This window comes from Mastacembelus armatus, chromosome 1 (assembly GCF_900324485.2).
Source record: "Mastacembelus armatus chromosome 1, fMasArm1.2, whole genome shotgun sequence".
NCBI classification, from domain to species: Eukaryota; Metazoa; Chordata; class Actinopteri; order Synbranchiformes; family Mastacembelidae; genus Mastacembelus; species Mastacembelus armatus.
Window position 1 is genome coordinate 9,106,165 of NC_046633.1, and position 23,856 is coordinate 9,130,020.

The following is a 23,856-nucleotide window of genomic DNA, read 5'->3' on the forward strand; positions in this document are numbered from 1 at the left end:
GGCTTCTGGATGAAATGAAAAATAAAGACGCTCTTTCTTGACCTTGGAAAAGAGCAGCTGTGAAAATCCTGAGGTTTATTTGGTACCTGTTATGGAGCCTTGAATTATTCAACACAGCCTTCATCAACAGGAGTTTAGTCGGGTGTCACAGAAATTTAGATGTTTACTTTATAGACTTCTTGTACATGACAGCTTAAAAGTTTGAAATGGAAAACTAAAAGCTTCCTAAATGATAACATCAAACTTTTATATTTTTCATATTTACAAACCATTAAGCTTTAGTGATAATTAAACTGGGCTCATGTAAAACATTACTTAGGTTTCAAAGGCCATTTTTCAAGGCTTTCCAAAGATACTTTATCAACAAGATTGTTCACAGCTGCCCAGAGCTGAAAGGCACATGATGCTTGTTTACATTATTTTTAAAATACTGTTTGTATAAATAAATGAGGAAGAAGACGAAGAGTAGAAAACAAAACAGACAATACACGTGGCTGTTATAATTAATATTTTTTTCCATCAAGGCAAAGTATCTTTGAAAAGGCAGTTTAAAGAACTGAAGCAATGCTAAAAAAATGTACTCTCTCGCAGAAAAAATAAATAAATAAATAAATAAATAAGCAACATTGTTTTTGGTGAATGTGATTCTGTTTCATAACTTCGAAACCGTCTCGGGAAACCACACAGTGGTGGGGGCGTAAAAACCAAAGCCGTCAATGCGTAAAACCTTTCCCTGCACTCTCTTGCTCTTCTTTCGTCTTCTCAAATCACAGCTGACGTCATACGTACTTTTTGGTCGGGAGCCAATCGCAGGATAAACGGAAGGTCACATGAGGCGCTCTCGTGATCGCTGAAGATCCAATGTGTCGGACGTGAACTGAGGGTGCGTATCCAAAATAGGTTTTTCCAAAGCTCTTTGTGTGTATAGTTTTACTAGCGTGGGTCTGTAGACACGGCGTCTCTGCGACCAAACGTATTTCAAACCTATTTAAAACTATCCAGCTGCTCGACTTAAAATGTTGAAATTTTAATATTGCAATTTTGACTGAAACCGCTGATATCTGAGTTTTTCAATAACACTACAAGATCCATTTGTCTGCTGACAAATACTTTATGTATTTTACTCTGAGACTGTAAAGGGATATAGTCCTGCAACCAAAACCTCTCAAAAACGATTTCAACAAAGGCTGTACTATCAACTACTTGATGTTGTTTCTACCTTAATAGACTGACATACAATTTTGCAGCAGTGGGATTAATTGGAAGCTTAATGGTATTAGACTGCACTAGTTTTAGCTAGATGTGCTTACTAAGAAATGTTGTAATGATGGATTTAGACTTAAAACAGTGCACAATGTACTGAGGGGAAAAAACTGTTTATTACTGAGCTGCTGGACTGTCAGTGTGGTGAGGCCTTGCTTGTTTTGCTGAGGCGTGTCCAACATCTGTCCCACATAAAAGCACTTGTCTTTCAGCGTCAGCGGCTGTCTCTTCTCTTTGTCCAAGTCTTTAAATCAAAACACAGCATCTTTTCAGCAAGACATTTCAAATTGATCTTTTTTTTTCCCCTCTTACTGTCATTTTGTGCTAAAAGGATTTGAGGACAATATTTGATTACAATAATTTGTGGCCAGTTTGGATACCAATGGCTCTCTGGTCCTCTCTAATCAGTCTGTTGGCTGTCAAGGACACAGAGGCACATACCAAAGAAATCATTACTATCCAATTTGCAATTCTCTATTGTCCAACTCATTATCTCCCCTGTCAGGGTCCCTTTAAACACAGGGGCAGCTACTTATTCACAGAGGAGAAAGCTCTTCCTGGTGTTGCTGTTGTCAAGTAGGTCAGCTCGACTCATCTGTCGGCGTCGATGATTCCTGTGTCTCTGTTACAAGGCCTTTCGGTATGCTACCCCATTGCCCTGCTGTCATTAGTTGGTTATCTTCCATTTCTGGGGCAGAGGTCCTCTCACCCAGCCACACCACTGACCAGTCATCACCCGCAGCCTCGCAGGGACTGGCTCAAAAATCACTGTGTAAAATACCATTAACCTAGTAAATATTTGGCAAACGTACTGATTGTTAGGCCAGTGTACACAAAATATGAAATACAAATAGTAAATTCTACTGTTTGTGCAATGAAACATTTACACCACAAGAGGCCAGATTCTGCAGAAATACATTTATCCTAAAGAAAACGAAACAACAAAGCTAAGAGGTGATGAAGAAACACACATTAGACACAATATGTACACTGTATGTGCCACATTGTCCACACAGTTTAATACAGGTGATAAGCCATCTGAGCATGCACCTGTTCTCATCCACTTGCTGTTATCCTCTTAAATTCTACATTTGTATGCAATTTGGGTAACTCTGTTTGCTCTGCCGAGAGCAAGCCCAATTTTATTGTTATCTAAATGACTCCTGCTGCTTTCATGTTTGATAATCCTCTCAGCAATATTCTTGAGAACCTGAAAGCCTGTTTTGTTAACTGTGCCATACTCTTTGACTAACACAAACCTGGAAGTGAAAAAAAAACCAAAAAAACACCCACTCTATATAAAATCTGTGATGATACGACAGTACCTGCAGCAGGTAGGCACCGAGGCACTTAGTGACAAATCTTTCTACAAAATTTGTGTTTATGGTGACTCCTGTATGAAAGCAATACCAACTCCTGCCAACAATGAGCAAATGACAACAGTAGGTCTACTTAGCAAATAGCTGACAAATAAGCAGCTGGTCTTATTTCCCATCGAGTATGTGCCACCTACTTGCATTTCCAGAAGCTTTATATATATATATATATATATATATATATATATATATATATATATATATATATATATATATATGTTATGTTATGTAATGATTACAATCAAAGAAATTCATGTGGTCTGTTCAGAAATAGTATGCTAATTAGATTATGCAGACTTAGTAGCAGGTGTATGTGGTAGAGAATTATGCAAAAAAAAACAGTATTATGATTGGTACTGCACGGGTCGTGTATATCAATAAACACCAAAACAAATACTTCCTGAAATAATACAGAGTTCAAGCAAGGAATTGCTTGCAATCAAGCCACCCAGAATAGCACAAAGTGTTGCACAGTTGGAACATTTTATACATCTCTGATTTGCTTTGCAGAGGTGAAAAATGTGGAAAAAAATAAATATGCGTAATTACTAACAGTCCACTAATAGCTTCTTCAGATACAGATTCATCATGCTGAACTGGCTGAGGGCAAACTGCCAGATAACTGGCAACTGCTGGCCACACACTACTCTACAATATCTAATAAACCACTGTTGCTTAATCATGATGGCCCTAATTAAAATTAAATAATTTGGATACTTTTTGAAATGTGTAGCTGTTCTTGATTCTTGATGTGCTACAGCTTGAGCATTTAAAATGATGCAGTACTAGTTTATCTATGATGGCAATACATGAGTACTTTCAGTCATTAATGTATATGGCTGTGACATCTGTTTGTTGGAATTATATTCAGCCAGTCAGTGACCCTTATAATGCAATCAGTTAATGTGTTTAGCATCTTTTTAAAATTTATTTTTAAAAATTAAAAATTCCATTTTGAATCAATAAAATGTTTGCAAACATTAAGCATTCTTTCCCAATCACACATTAAAATACATTAATGCTTTCTAAACTCATTTATAATAATAATTATTATCACGGTGCTTTTCTCATCACAATGTCCCTGTTGTTATTTGTTCAATACTCAATACTTACTTTTGTGTGCTTGTTTTGATCACAGCAGCAGTGACGGGAGCACTATGGGCCGCCTGGATGGAAAAGTGATTGTGCTGTCAGCTGCTGCACAGGGGATTGGACGTGCTGCAGCAATAGTAATGAGTTTAAATAAGAATCTCTGACTAACATATTCCATACCACAGAGGAAATTTGTCTATTTAATATCATAGGGTGTACAGACTGAAAGCTGTGTGTAATTTTCTGTATGCAAACAGCATACATGCTGACCTTCCATGATATATTTTCTGTACCAACATGCTGAGTCAATAATGGTGAGCCAAAACGTCTGTGTTACAGAAACACTCTATATGTGCAAGTATTTTGTGTCTGCTGAAGTTTGTTTAGTTATTTATCACATTTAATTGGATAAAAGCCCACTGAAGCAAGCAGTTTCTCCAGAGAGTTCTGACCAGCGCAGCAGCATTATATGCTCAAACATGTCAGTACAATGGTGACCATATGCTAAAGGATAAATAGGCTAATATGCAGAACGCTAAAAGTAACTAAAAACAGAGACAAATTAGTAAAGGAATCATTTATGATGGAGTTTATAATATCCTTGAAATTATTTTGGGATACAAATTATGGGATACAAATTATAATTTCCTTTTGCAAACTATTCCAAGGAGCTGGTTTTACAGCACATAAAAGCTTTCTTTCTCTTGTCTAGGGATATACTGTAGATAATATAAACTTATGTTTGGAAGCTGAACTTTGTGAAATAAGTTGCAAAGATATGAGGAGAGTTTGTCTACAATGGCTATATAAATCAAAGGCGTGCTGGTGCATCCGTGTATAATGAGTAATTGTAATGAAGAGCTGTTAAAAAAGTGGCAGCTATCAGCCCTTCCTGGCTGCCAAAGAACTAATAATCAAAAATATCTGAAATGAAACCCAAACCTGAGACTGACATGTTAAAAATAGCAGAGCTATATAAAACTGAATCATTGGCATAACGATATGCAGTAAGTTCCATTTGCATTAATGCGAAAAATAGCAAACAAAAGTAGGTCCAGTACAGAACTGTGGGGTAAGCCAATAACAACAGAAAGCCAGTTTTATCTGAATCCATTAACTTCCCCACAATTAACCTGATAGATAGTTAGTAAAGCCAGCCTATACTGCTTGATCAGCTACCCCTGTGTTGAGCAATCAATTATCCACAGTAACAAAGGCTTGAGAGAAATTACTATTAAAGCTACACAGCACTGATTCTTGTCCAAATCTGCAGTGAGTGTGATACAATGGTACAATTTTATTCCATCTTTATACTAAACATGTTTATCAGGGTGAAAAGCTGAAATCAACCAAGAAATATACAAGCTGTTTTAAATCCATTAATAGATTTTACATTGCATTAAGGTTATAGATTTTATGTTGTGCATGTTTACAACATGTTATCTGCCCATATATATGCACTTCAAATACCTGTGCTGTATAGTGATTCTTGAGATGCAAACACCGGTTCAGGACAATACTACTATTCTTACCAAAAAGATAGGAAAACACTCGATCGTCTCACACACATACATATCCATTCGTTTCAAGTGATGTGGAGTGTGTGACACAGAGCCTTTATTACAGGGATTTGTGTTTTTTGTAGTGCAGACAGTTACAGAAAGGTCTGTTGCATGTGCTGTAAGATGTCAATTGAGCATTTGTATTTAGACAGTATTGTTGATGTCGTCACCTCTGTGTTTAATGAAGCAGTTACTCCATCAGCTATCACTTGACTGCAGAATTGGAATTGAAACTGGGAGTTGAGAGATTAGGTTTGAAATTAATATTCTGTGTCCACAGATAGATCTGGTTGTCAGCTAGACCTAATTCAGTCAGATGGAGGGACAGTGTGCATTCAGGCACCAATTCAGATGTTATGTTCCTGCCATTTTTTCATAATCAAATGCTTATTTAACTAAAAGGCCTAATGTATTTTTTAAAATTAGCTTTGCTTGAATCAAATGTTCATATTAAAATATTATTTCTTAAAGGGAATTCTCAGATGCTAGTGTTGGAACATTATTGAGACATTCTGCAACCCCTTGGAACTAAATTAAGGTTTTTTGTTTTTTTTTTACTATAGGCATTTGCAAAAGAAGGAGCTAAGGTCACAGCCACAGATATTAATGGAGAGAAGCTGAAGGAACTGGATGGCATCCCAGGTAAGAACTTCTACTGGTCTGCAGCTGCCACCTGCTGGGCAACCAGTGCGTTACAGCCGTGATGTCTGCCAAAGTGTTTTCCCCTGCTTTCTCACATTCTTTCATTACTTCACTACTTACTTTCATTTCATTACTTTCATTACTCTGCTGAAGCTATCAACTGTGAAAAATGTTAGTTATGCAGAGCTTAAGGTGACGATTTTGAACGTACTGTTTTGTCCAGATAGAAAACCAGCAGTTACCAATACATGATGGAGTGTGCTAAAGAATGGGTGAGCGTTCTTATTAAAGCTCCATAACTAGATGAAATCATACTTGATCGAACATGTGCCCCTAAAGATGGGTATCAGGCCAGAGCTGTCATAAATCTTCAGGGCCCTACACCTTTCTTCTCTTCCAGTCATTCACTAGAGTTGGTTGCAACCATATTTTTCAGTGACTGCTTTAGGCTCCATCCTTTTATACGCAAGTCACTCAACAGAGGAAAAAAACTGCCATCAAATCACTACATCCAGACTCCGCTGGGCAGACCTCAACTTTCCAGCCACGCTCTTCTGCCTCCATATCTGAGCTTTTTCTGCTCGAAGGCCATTTCCACAGCATTTTTCCAATGAACTGTAAATTCCACAAAATACACAATTTGCTGTGTTTATGACCACAGCACAAGATCTGGTGTTGGACTAGTGCTGACAAGCCCTTGAGGGACCTTGAGCTGACTTCCTAAATCTATTCACAATTGCCAGTCTCTCCCTGCCTTTAGTTGTCCTGACCTTTGCCTGTCCAAAGATACATCCTTCCTGCTTCTTTTCAAAATCTCCCTCTTGTTTCTTCTTCTCATCTGTTGAGTTTACCTCTAGATGCTTACTTTCAGTAGTCGGTGCTAGACACTTCCAACCCTTGGTTATGTCCTCATGCGTATTGCCCTTGAACCAGGCTTGTTTTACACCCTGAAAGGATGTGCATGAAGTTTAGATACCCCTGAACATAGAGGGTAGGCTGGATCTTTACCTACCTATCTACCTACCTATCTACCTATTCAGATTTTGGGGAGATGATAGCACATCATAAGTTGCATCTAGCGTGATTCTAATCCTACTGTACCTGCCTCCATGTCCTGCACTTCTCTCCAACTTAGTTTCTTTCTTTCTACACTTTCCCATGTCATCCGCTGTTCTCCTTGTCTGCTGTGTATGATACACTGCCTTGCCACATCTACCGGCCTCTTCTTTTCTCCTAATCTCCTCAACAGCCAGCTTTCCCCTGTCAGCTGCTGATACTTTACTCCAAATAACCTGTGATGTAGGCTACTTATACCAAAGCCACCAGGACCACACTGTACATGCTCATATACTCCCTGCTGAGATTGTTGGCCCTTTGTGCCACAATGCAACATCCCTGGATTCTGACAGTGTTATTTCCAAGTTAGATATCGAAATAGCCAACTCATTGCTGCTCACTGATCTGCACAATGGTACTACCATATGGCTATAATCAGCAAACTGAAGTGATAAAATGCCTAGAGGATGGCTGATTTGGTAGAAATACATACTCTTCCAATATTTGTTTTAATTGTGACCAACCATAAGTAAATTCAGGCAGCAGAAAATTGCCTATTCTAATCCCTTCTTGACGTGGCTTAAATTGGAAGTGATCAATACGCTTCCCTCTCTCAATGCTTCCTTTCAGCTCAGAACCAAATACCTCAACACTAGTTGATTTCAATTGAGCTGTTTATGGTCAGCAGGAAAAGACAGTTGTACAAGGTAGCATTCACATGTAAATGTCTGTAATTGTGTGAAAGTCTATAGTAACTCATCTAACACAGACAATTTGCTAATGGCTATTGAGTTCTGGAGAAGTGGGGGAAAATAATATAAGTGTTTGCTCCATCATAAACTATTTTTTTTCCAGTATTAAGAGAAAGTCATACAAATTAATTTGTTTTTGTAACCAGTATACATGTCATTTAAACTGATTTGGACTTATTCCTCTTAATCAACAGGGATCAAGACCAAGGTTGTGGACGTGACTAAGAAGGACCAAGTGGATGCCCTGGCCAAGGAACATGACTATGTAGATGTGCTGTTCAATGTTGCTGGGTACTCCCCCCCTTCACATAATGTTAATATTTTCCTAAATTATGGAATTATTGAAAACTCATAGAAAAAAAAAATTCTGCTTATAGTGCCAACATGCGGTCTCCACGCTAAGCACATTTATCCATCTCCTGCTACAGCTACATTTCCAAAATCCCTATATGTCTGAAAGGTTAATCTCTGCTTGACCTTTTTGCAATCTCCTTAACAAAGGTCTCTAAATTGGCCCCTTCAAGACACTGTAAAGTAACAAGGGGGTTAACACAACATTTTCCTAACTTTCCTTTAATAATTACTATTTGAAATGAATCTCTTGTGCTCGTCTGTGTTTTGTGATTAACATATTAGATGTTTTACATTTTAAGCTCATCCCATATATTTAGATGATGTACATAATACTGTCTTATATAATATTTTGACACCATTTTAGCTATATTCAGGTTTATTGGTCATGCACTGTATGCAGGTTTGTGCATCATGGCTCCATCTTAGACTGTGAAGAAGCTGACTGGGATTTCACAATGAATGTGAATGTCCGTAGCATGTACCTCATGTGCAAGGCTTTCCTTCCTAAGGTGACCTTTGCTCACTTTACCATATGTGTAACACTGTTGAGTGCATGCAATACGTGCTGTTGTAAACTGAGTGACATATGCTATTATTTTGTTCCCATGCTTTGTCTGATTGGATTAGTTGTATTACACTGAGCCTTTGACATGATGGGCAGCAGTGACTATCCAGTAACTAATCCAGCTTTAGCAGCAAACTAGCCAAATTGTTTCTAAGGGGAAATTTAGCCTGGATCATAGCACATTTGTTGATTTGTTACATACTTGTTACTAAATTGCAGAATTTTAATTACATAATTTTAATTTTATTCTACCAAGTATAATCTAGGTATATGCTACCTTAATTTATTTTTTCATTGTAGATGTTGGCAAAGAAGTCAGGAAACATTATAAACATGGCTTCTGTTGCATCAAGCATAAAAGGTAAAAAAAAAAAACAAACATCTAAAAACAAATATTATGTTGAAGTAAAGGGACAATAAGTTTAAAATGTGCATCAAGATCATCATGTGAATTTTCTTTGTAATCCTCATCATCGTAGATTGCTCTGCATGTGTGTGCCTGTGTGTGAAGGACATATGTGTTTCCTCAGGTGTTGTGAACCGATGTGTCTATAGTACCTCCAAGGCTGCAGTGATCGGGCTCACCAAATCAATAGCGGCTGATTTCATTGAGCAAGGCATTCGTTGTAATTGTGTTTGTCCTGGTAAGTTTAGAACAACCTGCAAAAAACTGTGCCCTTTTATTCATCTCCAGGTATTACACATTGGTACTATAGGGTTACTAGCATGTAATAGATAACTGTATTCTGTAGACATTCTTGAAAGCTAATTAAATTCATGTCAGAACATTTAAAGATGTTGTGTATTTCAAAGCTATACAAGCTGGATAAATTCTCTGTCATGTTGATTTACCTATTAAAATACTCTAAATAGTCACAGACTATAGTATATACAGTCTCAGTATTTAGTACTGTAGGCTTAGTTGGTCAGGCTTGTTCTGTTGTATTCCTCAGGGACTGTTGATACTCCTTCACTGAGGGGTAGGATCCAGGCCCAACCTGATCCAGAACAGGTACTGTAGGTTCTGATTTATAGTAGGTTCTACTATTTTTCCATTTTTAATGTGAAAATAATGAATATGTGAGTAATTAAACCTTAATGGTGATTTCCAAAATAAGAAATTGTGATGACTGGTTATTGAAGATACTGAATGCTACAACTCTTTACTCCTCTCTATAGGCTTATAAGGATTTCATGGCAAGACAGAAAACTGGCAGAATGTGCACAGCTGAAGAGGTGGCGTACCTGTGTGTATACCTTGCCTCAGATGAGGTGAGTACAGTGAAAAAATGTCATGTACTATATGTGAGTGCTATATTGATACACAGGAGAAGTGGGTTCAGTTTGAAAGCTTAACTCTAATGTAAACTTCGATGTTGTAACAATGTCATTTCAGACTTACAGTAGTTGCTGCCAATTTCATATATATCTTTTGGGTCCTCCACAGTCAGCGTATGTGACCGGGACAGAGCAAATCATCGATGGAGGATGGAGTCTCTGAGAAACCTGTGGCAGGCTCCTCATGGCAATAGGCACTTGATTTTATCTTGATTCAAATCTTTGAGCTGCACATTTTGAAAAGTACTTTATAAATGAAATGATTCTTGTTATTACATCTGTAAATGCAAGCAAGGTGTCCACAGTGTCATCAGTTTTGATTTTGCCTGTTAAGTTTAGAACATTTTTTTCAGAAATGTTCCTACTGCTGTCTGACATGTTAACAGACTTTCTAATAAACAATTTCACAGGTACAGTGCATTCATAAACATATTCTGTGTTATTCACTCTTCAGACTAAGCTTTGTGAATTTCTGTGTCACTGTATTTGAAAACGTCTTCAGCAATACACTTGAGTGTGTTTTCCACCCCAACCCCACGACCAAGCGCTCCTGTGTGGGGTATGTAACCTCCTGGCCATCGCTAATCCGACTCATTCCCGTTCCCCAGCTGCTCGGTCTGACAGAGGAGTGTCTGAAACGCGGCCTCTTGACAGTTCACAAGCGATGACACTGTGAACATGAGGTGAGCTGCTTTTTCTTTTCATAATAACGTTGCATATCTGATTCTGTCAGAGGTGGGCGCTGTGACAGAATCCGGTGCGTTTAAGTGGGATAGGAGACACAGATGCAACCAGTTACCGGCGAGGCGTCCAATATCGGACAGAGCTAAAGTGGGGATAATAACCACGTGTCAGAGTTGGATCTGAGCGTTTATTTACAGACGTTCATTGCTGTCGGCTGGTTTTGCGATAGCACACGGAACTGTTTAGCGTTGACATTGTTTTGTGTAGCTATAACGTTAGTAGTTTAGTTACCTTACAGCGACCTCACTGATGTTACTAACAATTCAGCCTGAAGAGACTGGGCCTATTACATGTCCTGCCGACGCTAACTTAAAGATGGGTTGTAATGCGGTTACTGTCGCTAATAATATAACGTTATATATATACAACTATACAATATATAAAACTCATACGGAGTTAGCTAACGTTAGCTGTTAGCTCCTGGGATGGCATGCCAGTGTCCGATAATGGATCTACTGACCATTGGGTTATTGTGGATTTGCCTCTTCGGTTTACTGATGACTGAAGCGATGGTTTCAGTTCTGTCTAAACCAAAAATGTTCTGTAACGTAGATGAGCAACGACATGAGTTTTGGCTTTGACAGGTTCATAACTTACCTCTGCGTCTGCAGTAACCTACTTGTGCCAACACTTAACTACAGGTGCCATATGGCCGAGCTGTAAACATTGATTAGTGTGGTCACAACTGGATTAAGCAGCGTCTGTCGCCATAATCTGAAAACACTGTAGTAATGTTAGTTTACTGAATAGTTTTTTCTAGCGTGTCTTTTCATGTAACTCTACTGAGAAAGAGTGGATCAGAGAGTGTAGTGGTTTTTAGTTGACTTGTTAAAAAAAAGAGCTACCAGCACACAGTAACCAGCATGTACCACATTAGGCACATAGATCCTCATTTAAACAGAGGTCATGTGGCCTGAACCCTGGTTAGTGTGATTTAACCTCATGGCCTGAGCCAGTACAATATTTGCTCAGTTTAATGAAACCTATCCTAATGTTTGAGCTCAACCTTATTTCATATCATGCCAAGTTCCAGGCCTGTATGAGCACCACTGTTTTCCAATATAAAGTTCATGGTGATTTGTTTTTCTGCTGATAAAACCATGTTGTACAAATAGGCTGAGACAAGCCCTGGGTATATAGAAGTGAAGGAACTGCTTATCAGTGGCTAGCCTCACCCCTTCAGCTTCATGTGCTGTGACAGAGAAGTGTTTGGACTAGGAAATACTGGAGCTTGTTGTAATGGAGGACACTCAACCCAAATCTGCTACACCAGAACCAAGTCCTGCACCCAGTCCTCTACCCAGTCCCTCACCCAGCCCACTGTTGGACAGAACTGGTCTTCCTGCAGCAAACCATGTAGAGGTAAAGCGATTTGCTCATAGCACTCTCTTGCACCGTTCACGCCAGTGTAACCTTGTTTATTTAGTGTTTACTGCCTTAATAAAAGTTAAAAAAATTGTAAGCTATATATAAGTGATGTGGTTGCTGTTATGTGGTGCTATTCCACTGTCTCACTCATTCATTTCAAATTGAACATCTATTTCCTAGTCTTTGCACAAATACTGCATTCATATTTGTGTCACCTAATGTTCTGTGTAAGATAACTTAGGTGCCTAAGCTGAAAGAAGAAAGCTAGAAAAATGATCATGTTTATACAGGCATGGTGTTTGGGCAGCTAATAAAAACATGTTGTCACTGACGTGTCTTTCTCCATGTCCTGAAACGTTTATCTCCAGCACCTAAATGTGAACCAGATCCAGGTCGTGGTACGACGCTGCTCTACGCCGAATGTTACAGAGGAGACCACCTATTATATTCCACGAAACCCTGTGGTAGATGCTGGCACAAACACAGACCCACCAGTGGTCTGCTGCCCCTTGCTCCACAGAATTTGTCCATGTCCCCCAAGAGGGCTTCTGGCCTCTCTCATTACCAAATGTAAGCAAATAGGGGGTTTATGTCAAGACAATTCCACTCTTTCACATAATATTAGGAAAAACTGCAAATGTAATGACTTTTTTACATGCATGATAAATGCAACTGTGTATATTTAAAAATGGAAATCTTATCTACAGTATCTTGCTTCTTGTGAGATGTATAAAGCCATGATCTCGTCTCCTCCCTTCTCTGCAGTCCTTCTAGCAGCTGTGCTCTTTGGAGTGGTGTGGTCTATCACCGAGGATGAATGTCTTCCAGGGGGAAACCTGTTTGGCATCACAATATTATTTATCTGTGCAGTCATTGGGGGCAAATTGGTGGCTCTCATCCATCTGCCCAAACTTCCACCATTCCCACCACTCCTTGGTAAGGCAGATAATTCACTGCTTATGCTTTATATGCTGATGTGTCTAAGCACACCTTTATTTTATGTTACACGGATAGCAATACAGTTCACGAGCACCCAGACTTTAAACTTCCTATTTGTGAACAAAAGACTATAGAATTGTTATTTGATATTCACTGCGTATTTCTGGGATCTTAGGAAGGCTGAGGTGGTTATCAGTGTAATTTATCCCACTCCGAAGCATCAGCTAAAGAGGCTGGCTTTAACTAACAGACTGACTTCACATGCCTACAAATAGGTAGCAGCCCTACCCTGACTTTATTTTATTGTTATATATATATATTTATATGTATGTTATAGTGCATTATGTCAGTTTTCAAAGAAGCCTCTGTTTTAACTGCAAGTTTTATGCTTCAAAGCTGAAGCCTTTAAAAGAATTTAACTTCAAATGTCTTATTTTATGACCAAACAAGCACTGTACTAACCTTTGTCACTCTTGGCATTGATTTCTGTTTTACCATGTTACCCTCTTTGTCAGAAGTTTTAGAGTAAGTTTGGATGTTGTTGAAACATGCTGAGCCCCAGTGTTTGAGCACTGTAAGTTCAGAAAGTATCGGGTGATCTTCATTCCTGTTCTGTAGCTGTGTGAGAGGCAGCCTGAAAGAACAAACTGTGTTTTGTTAAAGGATAAAAAATAATAAAAAGATTATCTTTCCTTTCTCACGCTGTCTGCTGTGTTTCAGGTATGCTGCTGATGGGTTTCCTGCTGAGGAACATCCCAGTTGTAACAGAAGGGGTATATATTGACTTCAGGTGGTCCGCTTCACTAAGAAACATCGCTCTGGCTGTCATTCTGGCCAGAGCTGGTCTAGGCTTGGACCCAAAGGTATACCTCATACACAGCTGTTGAAGCTTAACATGTTTAGAGAAGCATCATAATTATGTAATGCATCAGGTCTGTGCAAATGGCTTGTGTATATAAAGGCTAAAAGTATTGATGTTACTGTTTTATCATTGAGCCAAGAAATTCTGGAAATCCCTGTCAGAGTTGACGTGAGAACAAAACAATGTTTTCCGATTATTGTCTGACCTGCAGTCAAAATATACAAAGTATTCAGTTTCCAGTGTTATAAAATCTATATCAGTCTATTAACCAGTCTATTAACCAATTTTTCAGTACTTCTCTATGCACCATTACACTTGCCTGTACTTTCTGTATCTGTGTGTGGAATCTGATTAATTACTGTTACGAACTCTTGCATTATCTATGGACTGTTAGGCTCTCAGGAAACTGAAGTCCGTATGTATACGTGTAGCAGTTGGGCCCTGCATGATAGAGGCTTGCACCACAGCTCTGGTCTCTCATTTCCTTATGGGCCTGCCATGGGTGTGGGGCTTCATCCTTGGGTAACTATAACACAACTCATCCTTTGAGGAATATGTTTTATTGTTTCATGAGCATGAGTCAGATATATTTGCCATCTCAATTTCAGCATTATTTTTTGTCATTTTACATATGACATGTAACAGTGGTCCTGAGAAGGACTTTAAGGTGCTCCTTAAAATGAAAAAAGTAATTATAGAAAGGAAAGCTGTTCTTCAGGCCCTCCTGTTCAGCACAAGGAAAACACAGTATTAAAAGCATAGTGGTGTAAATAATGTCTAAGGAAATTTCAGTGCCTACCTACCCTCTGCCATTGTAGGTTTGGAGTGTCCATGTCATATGTTAAAAATAAGATATGTTAAGTTGAAATTTGAGACTGGACAGTTGTAGTCTCTACCAGCATACAAGGGACACGTTTCCTTTAATTTTTTATGGGTTGTTTAAAAATTACAGCTGAATTTTAGTAGTCTTAGAGTTTAAAAATAAGTCTGTTTAGCTCTAGCTCAGTTAATGCCTATAACCACCTATTATATAATCAAGGAATACTAAAAGAATCATAACCATCATTTTAGCAAATTGTCCCAGCTACAGTGTCTTTCCTTGTATCTCTTCAAGTGTGTTCAGAGGCTGATGTTTACCAAAGGCTTTTCTTTATTTCTTATGTCCTTATGGTAAATAATTAAACAGTCAGCCTCCTTTACATCGTAGGTTTGTGCTGGGAGCTGTCTCTCCAGCTGTGGTGGTTCCCTCCATGCTGCTGCTGCAGAAGTATGGTTATGGCGTGGAGCAGGGCATTCCCACACTGCTGATGGCTGCAGGCAGCATTGATGACATTCTTGCAATCACTGGGTTTACCACATGCTTGGGCATGGCCTTCGCCACAGGTAACCATTTTAATGTTATATGTTCAGGTTTGTGGGGAGGTGAAAGACAATGCGAAGTGCTGGATTCACTGTTCTTTTTTGAAGAACAACACTCCGGGGGAGTGGCATCCAGTGTAGCGTACCGCAGGGTAGGTCAGAACTGAGAAGCACATGCAGTAATTTATTTGCACCTTGCCAGAAGCTCAGCAGATGGTGTTAGTGTGCTCCTGTTAAAACATAAAGGCTTTCTTTTTGGATCAATCCACATTTTATTTTGCGTTTCATAAGTCCAATACACCAGAATGTAGAGCCTTTTATGGATATGTTAAACAGCATTTAATCCCCCAAGCAAGACAGTTTTCACTCTCCTACTGTCAAGAATTGTAATTATTGACACACATGTGGGCCAATTAATTCAGTTAATTGTGTTGTATTGTGTGTTTTCTTTACTGATTTTTCTAGGATCCCCGGGGTATAATCTCCTGAGAGGGGTACTGGAGGTGGCCGGTGGAATGGTTGCAGGAATTCTTCTCGGCTTCCTCATTCAATACTTTCCTAGTGTTGACCAGGTAGGTATTAGCAGGTTTTACCATTGCTTTGTCATCCTAACACCACTTGACAATCCCAGGCTATCAAGCAACTTAGGAAGAACAAGCAAAAGCTTATGAAGTGTTCCACTTTTGATTTAATAACTACATTACATAAATTAACTGATTTAATACTCTGTGGACATTTGATGAAAGACATTGGATATGGTGGAAAGCATACAGATTAAAGAATTTACTTCCAGAACAGAAGACTGTACTATTTCAGTACCAGTAATGTATTTTATGTCCTGTCACACTCAAGAAATCCTCCAGTGTGAATCAGTTGGTCACATGGAACATTTTGTATTCATAGATTTCATTACATGGAAATATTCTATAAGTGACCAATGACTTGTGTTTTCTCCTAGAAACACTTAGTGATGAAGCGTTCCTTCTTAGTACTTGGTCTATCTGTCTTTGCCGTGTTCGGCAGTGGTGTGGCTGGCTTTCCTGGCTCTGGAGGCCTCTGCACCCTAGTGCTGGCGTTCCTGGCAGGGCTTGGCTGGGGGACAGAAAAGGTAACAGCATATGCGTACGATATCTGTTGTGCAAACATTATTTGGATATTTACATATTTGTTCTTCAACTTTTACTAGAGGTTTAGTGTTTCAAAAAGTACTTAGACAGATGCACATGAAGCCAAACAAAATTATATTTAATATTTTGTGAAAAGTCCTTTGCAGTCAATTATTGCCTGAAATTTTTGTCCCAGAGAAGTTCTCCCTCTCCCAGAGCTTCACTGGAGCAGTTTTGCCTTACTGAGATCAGGTGACTGACTCCGCCTCTGGTTTTCCCTAGAATTCTCACATAAGATTCCTTCTAAATTTGTATGTGTTGAGACGGAGACGCCATAAGAGTCCACATCTACAAGATAACCCATTACATTCCTTGCTGTGTAGTGAGAGAAAAAAAAAGAGCGTTGGGGAAAAAAGTACTTCACAGAGTAACATCCCAGTGTTTCTCAACAAATGTCATAATAGTATCCTTTCTAAGATGAAAGAAGTGGGGGCACTGAATAACCCTTGGTTCTGAGACTGATTAGGCTTCACCTAATAGACCTTCTTGAATTCAATCGATTGGTTGGATAGGGACTCCCTTGGAACTTTCCATACATTTTTAACTTATAGTTTAAAATTTTCCCCAAGGGGAACAAATACGCTTTAACTGCAAAAACTCAATTGTTTTTTTTGAGGGGGAAAATTATATGAAACTTGAGGCATAAAGAATACTGTTCTCATTTGTATTTTGTACAAAGGGTTGTTAGAATCTGGTGACCTGTCCAGGGTGTACCCCTGCCTTCCACCCGAAAGAGAGCTAGGATAGGCTCCAGCAGATCCCCGTGACCCTGGTTAAGAAATAAGCAGGTGTAGATAATGGATGGATGGATGGATGGGTTGTTAGAATCCACTCACCTTGTATGAAAACCAGTGTCCAAAAATAAAACCTATCAAGGGCTGTGTAACATATAAAACCTTTTAGGATGCTTGTCACAATGACACCACATCCAAATGTTGTAGGTCTGTTCTAATGTGCCATTAGAGGTGACTGTGGGATGTTTAGGTCATTTTTCTAACATTGGCAAATACAACCCTTGCTCAAAGATTTAAACAAAAATGAATCACTATGATCACTGTTTAGTGTTGAAAGATCATCATCATCAACGAGTTGAAACTAAATCTCAAATACACAGGATTCTTTGTCCATCAGAACCATCCCACCACCTTTATCTGCTAGTCATGTGGTATTCTGACAGTGGGTTTGTGTCAGTCAGGTGTGCAGTTAGAGCCATATCAACGGTGTATTTCACTGTTGCATAAGATTGTGTAGATGGAGAGGTTAATGGAAGCATACAATTTATCTTTTAGGGATTCTTGTCTTTGAATCACTGTACTGGATTTAAAACCACAAATCACCATATGCTATGGCCTGTTTTGTAAAAAGTTGAGGTCTCCTCAAACCTCCCCTCCCTTACCTGATATTCACTTCACTTTGTCTTTATAGTGGAGCTTAGTACAATGCGTAATTAATTATTAAAACATGCAACTTCCTAATCTCCTTCTTTACTAAAATAGTGATAAAATGTCTACATGTCAAGGCACCACCTTACCATTATAGCATGTTCTTTTTGTCTTAAGGCACTTGTGGAGGAAGTCGTAGGCTGGGCATGGGACGTGTTTCAGCCTCTGCTCTTTGGCCTCATAGGAGCAGAGATTCGAGTCTCTGCGCTGGAGGGGGACACAGTTGGTGAGGAGACTAAACATGCGCTGAGTACACATTGAATTGGCTGTTACCACTGTGAGGCATTCAAATGTGACTGCATGGATGTAAATATATTTGCATAGCCAAAAAAAAAGAAGCCCTAGGAGTTGTATCTTTGTCTGTGACCTGAGTCTCTGTTAGCACACATATACTGCACTAAATAGTAACATCCATTTCCAGTTCTATGACAAACATGTCTTAGACTTTTCAGAAAAATTTGACCTCACATCTAACATTTGGGTGTGTGTCCAATATTGGATGAGAGGAGGCATAAACCTTAGGCAGATCGCCAGCCCACAAAAAAAGCAAAGAGACAGACAAATGATCATACTGACATTCACACCTATAGACAATATACAGTGCCAGTCAAAAGTTTTCACACACTTTCCCATTGAATTCAGTTCAATTCCATTGAATTCAATGGGAAAGTGTATAGTTCGTATTTTTTTCCAGATGGCACTATGCCATACCAAGATTGCACCTGCGCTTCTGATGGAGACATTACAGAAATCAGTTAAACCCTTGATATGTTTATAAGTTTAAGAAAACTTTCATGCAGCGTATTAGTTAGGTACCACCCTACCAGCCAGAATTTTGTTTCATCACTGCTGTGCACATTTCTAAACAAATGGTTAGAGGAATACTAGTGATATAAGAATAGCTGTTTATGTCCTTGTATCTCAGCACCAATATGGTGTAACATCTCAATATGACTCTTGCCTATTTGCCCTATAGGTTTGGGTATAGCCTCTCTGCTCATTGCCCTGCTGGTTAGAGTACTGTTCACCTTTGTGTGTGTGTTACGTGCGGGCTTTAACATGAGGGAAAAAGTGTTTATAGCCCTGGCATGGATGCCCAAAGCCACAGTGCAGGTATGTCAACACTGAAATACATTGTTCATTCAAGCTTCATTTTTTATGCTTAGTTTAAGATCTCAATTTCAGGTGTCTTGTCTTTTATAAAAACATTTTTGTAGTCTAATCCTGTGAACATTTCAACTATGGGAATATCTGAAGTACTCAAATATTTCTTTAATGTTCAGTGCTCTCTCTCTCTCTAAATTTTCCTAATTAGGCAGCTATAGGCTCAACAGCTTTAGACATGGCTAGAATAAAGGGTGACAAGCAGCTGCTGAAGTACGGCATGGATGTGCTGACAGTGGCTGTGCTGGCCATCCTTCTCACAGCTCCTGTAGGAGCCCTTATCATAGGGCTTTCTGGACCGCGCTTGTTGCAGAGACCAAGCAACTCAGCCAGTGCTGAGCGTGTCAAACCCAATTTATCAGCCTTTTTCCTAGGTAGGTAAACCTACTATATTAACAATTTAACTCAGCTCAGCAACCCTGACTAACATCATTTTATCATCATTTGTAGTTCTATTCGAGTAGTGGATATACATTCCCTGCAAAATGTTTCCTTAGTTTACCTTTGTAATAGCTGCTCCTACACAGGCAAGGATTTGCATAGCTTTAGGTTATTCTGCTATTTAGTGCCATCATGTTTTTGCATCCACACAATAGTAGCATTGTTGGTGCTGCACTGTAAGAATATTGGATTAACCACACAGTTCACAAGTGACTGAATGAATGAGTGTAGACCATTCTCGAGTGTGTTGTTTTGTTTGTTTGCAAGAGTACCTCTGTGCATTCTGGCAGCGTTTTAGTGAAACTCTTCTTGTTAAATAAACCTCTCTTCTATCTTTTAGGGACTGCAGTGGAAGGTGAAAGTGACACTGAAACTCCTGTCACCTATGAGAGTACACTCTGATATAACCTGTTTTCATACATCAGGACAGATGGATGTTTAAAGAGAATTCCTCTGTGCTTTCACACCTCGGACATCTGAGCCTTTCTCCAGCCACCGAGTGGCTCTCTTTGTCTCTCTAACTGCTGGTCAGCTCCTTAAGGCTGACATGCTCTAGGAACATGTGAATCACTGTGTATTTATAGACTGTGGTGGTTTCCAGGTCTCAGGCTCCAAACAAGTCACCCACATCCCAGCATCCACACCGTTATGCTGTATAAACAATATAAATGAGATGGCTTTTGTTTCTGTTCCCATATGGACATTTCACACACACAGATATACATATATCTGTATATATACTAAATATATTTGTATGTGTGTATGCATTTGAAGTATGAATATGGTTTACATTTTTTTAAGGTGGATACTGTTCCCAACTGTCATACTCACTGAATACACTATTTGCCATTTAATGTGTTTGGACTTCAAAAGGTAATAGTTATCTATTTTAATATAAATAATTTGTTTTGGACACTTTGTCCATTAATGCAGTTATTCATAGACCTCATTATGAAAATACAGATATAACTGTAAAAACCATGTATGTATAAAATGTTGCTGATTAATTAAAAAGGATGTTAATTATATACAGCAGTTATCACAATACAGAAGTTAGAAAAAAAAAAGCATGCTTTAAACCACAGACGTTACAAACTTTAACTGAGTAGTGAGAAACTGTAGAGTGGTTTTTATGCACTTTTGCAGTGGTTCGAAATGTCTGAGACAAGAGTTGTATAGGAAAGGTAAAACTCAAGTGTTTAATGGCTATGATTAAAATACATCTGGAGAAAAACAAGTAACCTCCCACACAAGCGCGCGCGCACACACACACACACACACACACACACACACAATAACTTATAAGAGAATATTTCACATCCTTGAACAATGTTAAGGATGACAGTATGTTAATATTTGGCAACCAAAATCAGAAGCAGCTGGCTGTTAAATAAAACCAAGGAATTTTAGAAAATGAAAACAGAGTGCAAAATGTTTATTAATTACCCCTGTGGCTTCAGGTTACTGAAGTCATAATGTCACCTCAAAGTGGTCCCAAAGATTTGTAATAGGTTCCAAAAGAATGAGACGAGTAAAATTGAATTAGGGTCATATCAAAAGGCTGTTTTAGAACAATGAACATACAAAAAGCAAAACTTGAACTGCACAAGAACGTTATAGAACCTAAAATACAGTGTACACACATTGGAAATGTTTATGTGTGTTAGGACCACTTCAAATGAGACTCAAACATGACACCAAGGCAAGACCAAGACTTGTTTAAACAAACAAAAAAAGAAAAAGACATGAAAACTAAAGACTGGGGAGGTGAGAGGAATTCTTTCATCAGTGGTCAATTATAGTATCTTCTTTTTGAGAATCAGCGGTCCCACGTTGTCTCCAGTTAGCTCATTGTGCTTCAAGTGTGACTTGTCACAAACAGGAAACTAAAAAGAGGAAGCAACTTAGTATTAGTAAGCTGCAGAAACTCCTCATTATCAAAAAGTGAAAAATACATAAATTACTGGCATTGGTCTTAAAATTTACATTTATTAATGTAACTAGTAATCAGCTATGGCTCTAATGGAAGTAAATTCAGCTTACAGTTTTGGAGCGCCAGCAGCGACAGTAACACACATTTGCACTGTTCAGGTCCTCGATGTCGATCTCGTTAACCACTTTTGGGTTCTCTTTCTGGATCTTCAGGTTGATCAGGCTGTCTCTCTGCTTCTTCTTCTTAGGCAGGAATGGGCGAATAGTCAGATAGCCCAGCAAAGCCAGGATACCCAGGAGAGGCAGCAACCGGAGCCAATCAGATACTGCAGGCACAATAAATACAATGGATTACCAACAAAGAATTAATTTGAGCTCTGGGATCTTCTACAACTAGATTGTAAAATCTTATTTTGCATAGGCTAAAAATGTATTTGTGATAAAACCTTAATTTAGAACTGAATCCACAAGTGTTTAAATGTTTTTCAACTAAATATGCCCACTTTTTTGTTCCAGGTTCGCTAATGTGAGGATTTGCTGTTCCACTCTGTCATTTATCAATCTGAAAACTTCAGCTTGGGAAATTATGATTAGTCATTAGCTTTATTTTATGACATTTTATATACAAAATTCATAAATATGTTAATTCACAATTTAGGAAAACTTCATAGAGTTGTTGCAATATTGAAAAAATTTAGTCAGGGAGATTTCAATCATGCCTCATATCAGCTAATTCATTAGGATTGCACAAGAAAATGATCATACAGCACATGTTTTTTGGTGTGGGCAAATATGTTTGGGTGGAGCACTTAAACATAGTGTATATGTGAGAAACACTGCTACAGTTTATGCAACACATTTACAGTTTGTGGTCTTATGGCGCAGTCTGTCAGAAATAGCTACAAATAATGCTGCATATCATGTCACTTTGCTGTAGCATGAAACATGCATCTGTCCTCATATGGTCCATCCATCTCTCCATTCATTATCTAAACCAGTTTATTCCTATTTAGGGTCACTAGGATCTGCTGGAGCCTACCTCAGCTCTCTGAGGGTAACAGATTCAGTAATGATTTCTATAATCATAAAAAAATTTGCATGCAGACTTTTGGCATATTATAGGCTAAATCTGATGCTTTCTAAAGTCTGTTGGCTGAAAGGTTAGGTTGAAGTGGTCAGTCAGCTTCAAAATAGGCTTTTGTTTCGTTTATTTAACAGCTGTATCCATTCGCTCTCCTATTTTTAAACTGAAAGTGTAAAGACTTTTTTTTTTTTTTGGGTGGCATGTTGAATCTTGTTTTAGGAGTTGTAAATAACTCTCATAACCATATATAGCATTAGGTGTATAGATAGATGAATGGGCAAGAAACTGTAGTTAATGTGAATGGGCCACATCAATGCTCATACCCAGTTCACTCAGTAAGGTCAGTATCAATCCACATTATCAGAGGCCACCCTAAATAAAATAAAGTTAAAATAATCCCACTGGATCCCCACTCATCCATGTTTTAATCTGATCAGTGAATCATTGCACCCTTGCTGTAAAATATATATAAATTCATTTACATTTCCACTTGTTGGGATTAACAGGGTATAACTTGCACAGCAGAAGACAGGTTGCAAAAGATGCTGCCAGTGCATGGTTAAGCCCCAACTTCACTGTGGAGAGTGCTGTTTTGTAACAGGCATGCTTTAATGCCATTCCCGAGCTGCTGTTTCGAAAGAACAAAAATACAAAACGACTAATAAGCGTTTTACAGTAGAGACATAGGACATACAACCGGTTTTGTAGGATGTAGCTGATATGTCGTTGCAGGTTAGCTGAAGGAAAGTAGGAAGGGAGGAAAGTGAAGAGGTCTGTGCTGAAGTGTCACCGATGAGCTCAGAAATCATCATCCGCTGACGGGCATAAGTGCACCACAGCTGCTGCTATTTACCTGTTAACCTTGCAAAGCCGCCGATCGTCTCCGGAAGCGGAAGCTTCTTGAGATAGGCTGGAAGCTGGACTTTTATAATTTTTGAAATTGTTTCTAAAACCATCTTGACTTGGTCAATTGGGCAGATTTTTTTTGTTTGACTTGGATAGTTCCTGGCGTTCGTTTATGTCATTGCGTTCATTTGTCAGCGCATCCTTTCACCGGTACGTAAACTCCTCTCGGGAAAAATGGAAAGGACGGAAAGAAAGCGTAGATATTTTTATGAATACACGTAACGACGACCTATGACAGTGGAGAATGTGACCAATCAGCGTTGGAGGAGTTGGTGGTTTCTGATTGGACAGCTTGAATTCCGCGTGACTGAGCTAGTTTTGTCTACTTCAAGTGCTGCTTGTAAAATCAGAGATAAACATACACAGCGTTGTTGACGTTCTTAGATAAATATTGTATGTATAAGGATATATTTTATATAATTATTAACTACTGGAAGTGTATTTCTCTC

At 38.7% G+C, this 23,856-nt stretch overlaps 3 protein-coding genes across 7 annotated transcripts; 2 read left to right on the plus strand and 1 right to left on the minus strand.

Annotated features, from left to right (window-relative positions):
* The first annotated feature begins 806 nt into the window (after nt 1–806).
* bdh2 (3-hydroxybutyrate dehydrogenase, type 2) lies at nt 807–10,410 on the plus strand. Of its 2 annotated transcripts, none has more exons than XM_026303393.1 (10): nt 807–883; nt 3,781–3,868; nt 5,857–5,935; nt 7,938–8,034; nt 8,498–8,606; nt 8,963–9,023; nt 9,193–9,306; nt 9,616–9,674; nt 9,842–9,934; nt 10,110–10,410. In XM_026303393.1, exons 2-10 carry the CDS (start codon nt 3,797–3,799, stop codon nt 10,161–10,163), a joined length of 738 nt encoding a protein of 245 aa, XP_026159178.1. In that variant the 5' UTR covers nt 807–883; nt 3,781–3,796; the 3' UTR covers nt 10,164–10,410. The 2 variants fall into 2 exon arrangements, with proteins under 2 accessions (XP_026159178.1, XP_026159176.1); XM_026303391.1 differs by having other exon boundaries at nt 814–883; nt 3,778–3,868.
* A 113-nt stretch (nt 10,411–10,523) lies between these two features.
* On the plus strand, nt 10,524–20,513 carry LOC113128222 (sodium/hydrogen exchanger 9B2). Of its 3 annotated transcripts, none has more exons than XM_026303388.1 (13): nt 10,524–10,683; nt 11,860–12,106; nt 12,481–12,682; nt 12,878–13,048; nt 13,772–13,914; nt 14,308–14,435; nt 15,121–15,296; nt 15,738–15,844; nt 16,231–16,380; nt 17,998–18,106; nt 18,857–18,993; nt 19,196–19,418; nt 19,826–20,513. In XM_026303388.1, exons 2-13 carry the CDS (start codon nt 11,984–11,986, stop codon nt 19,885–19,887), a joined length of 1,731 nt encoding a protein of 576 aa, XP_026159173.1. In that variant the 5' UTR covers nt 10,524–10,683; nt 11,860–11,983; the 3' UTR covers nt 19,888–20,513. The 3 variants fall into 3 exon arrangements, with proteins under 3 accessions (XP_026159173.1, XP_026159175.1, XP_026159174.1); XM_026303390.1 differs by having other exon boundaries at nt 11,963–12,106; XM_026303389.1 differs by lacking the exon at nt 10,524–10,683 and having other exon boundaries at nt 10,716–12,106.
* A 392-nt stretch (nt 20,514–20,905) lies between these two features.
* Nucleotides 20,906–23,630, minus strand: cisd2 (CDGSH iron sulfur domain 2). 2 transcript variants are annotated; one of them, XM_026303395.2, is made up of 3 exons: nt 23,355–23,630; nt 21,529–21,743; nt 20,906–21,371 (listed from the first exon to the last, which is right to left on the minus strand). In XM_026303395.2, exons 1-3 carry the CDS (start codon nt 23,455–23,457, stop codon nt 21,282–21,284), a joined length of 408 nt encoding a protein of 135 aa, XP_026159180.1. In that variant the 5' UTR covers nt 23,458–23,630; the 3' UTR covers nt 20,906–21,281. The 2 variants fall into 2 exon arrangements, with proteins under 2 accessions (XP_026159180.1, XP_026159179.1); XM_026303394.1 differs by lacking the exon at nt 23,355–23,630 and adding an exon at nt 23,196–23,348.
* Nucleotides 23,631–23,856: the final 226 nt, after the last annotated feature.

What these genes read in the sequence shown, in the direction of transcription:
- LOC113128222 (XM_026303388.1), top strand. Translation starts at nt 11,984, where the DNA reads ATGGAGGACACTCAACCCAAATCTGCTACACCAGAACCAAGTCCTGCA. An exon ending in ACTTTCCTAGTGTTGACCAG is followed by an intron (nt 15,845 to 16,230) that starts GTAGGTATTAGC and finishes GTTTTCTCCTAG; the next exon opens with AAACACTTAGTGATGAAGCG. An exon ending in TTTATCAGCCTTTTTCCTAG is followed by an intron (nt 19,419 to 19,825) that starts GTAGGTAAACCT and finishes TCTATCTTTTAG; the next exon opens with GGACTGCAGTGGAAGGTGAA.
- bdh2 (XM_026303393.1), top strand. Translation starts at nt 3,797, where the DNA reads ATGGGCCGCCTGGATGGAAAAGTGATTGTGCTGTCAGCTGCTGCACAG. An exon ending in TTGGACGTGCTGCAGCAATA is followed by an intron (nt 3,869 to 5,856) that starts GTAATGAGTTTA and finishes TTTTTACTATAG; the next exon opens with GCATTTGCAAAAGAAGGAGC. An exon ending in TATACCTTGCCTCAGATGAG is followed by an intron (nt 9,935 to 10,109) that starts GTGAGTACAGTG and finishes GGTCCTCCACAG; the next exon opens with TCAGCGTATGTGACCGGGAC.
- cisd2 (XM_026303394.1), bottom strand. Translation starts at nt 23,313, where the DNA reads ATGATGATTTCTGAGCTCATCGGTGACACTTCAGCACAGACCTCTTCA. An exon ending in TACATCCTACAAAACCGGTT is followed by an intron (nt 21,744 to 23,195) that starts GTATGTCCTATG and finishes TTGTGCCTGCAG; the next exon opens with TATCTGATTGGCTCCGGTTG. An exon ending in GCTGCTGGCGCTCCAAAACT is followed by an intron (nt 21,372 to 21,528) that starts GTAAGCTGAATT and finishes TCCTCTTTTTAG; the next exon opens with TTTCCTGTTTGTGACAAGTC.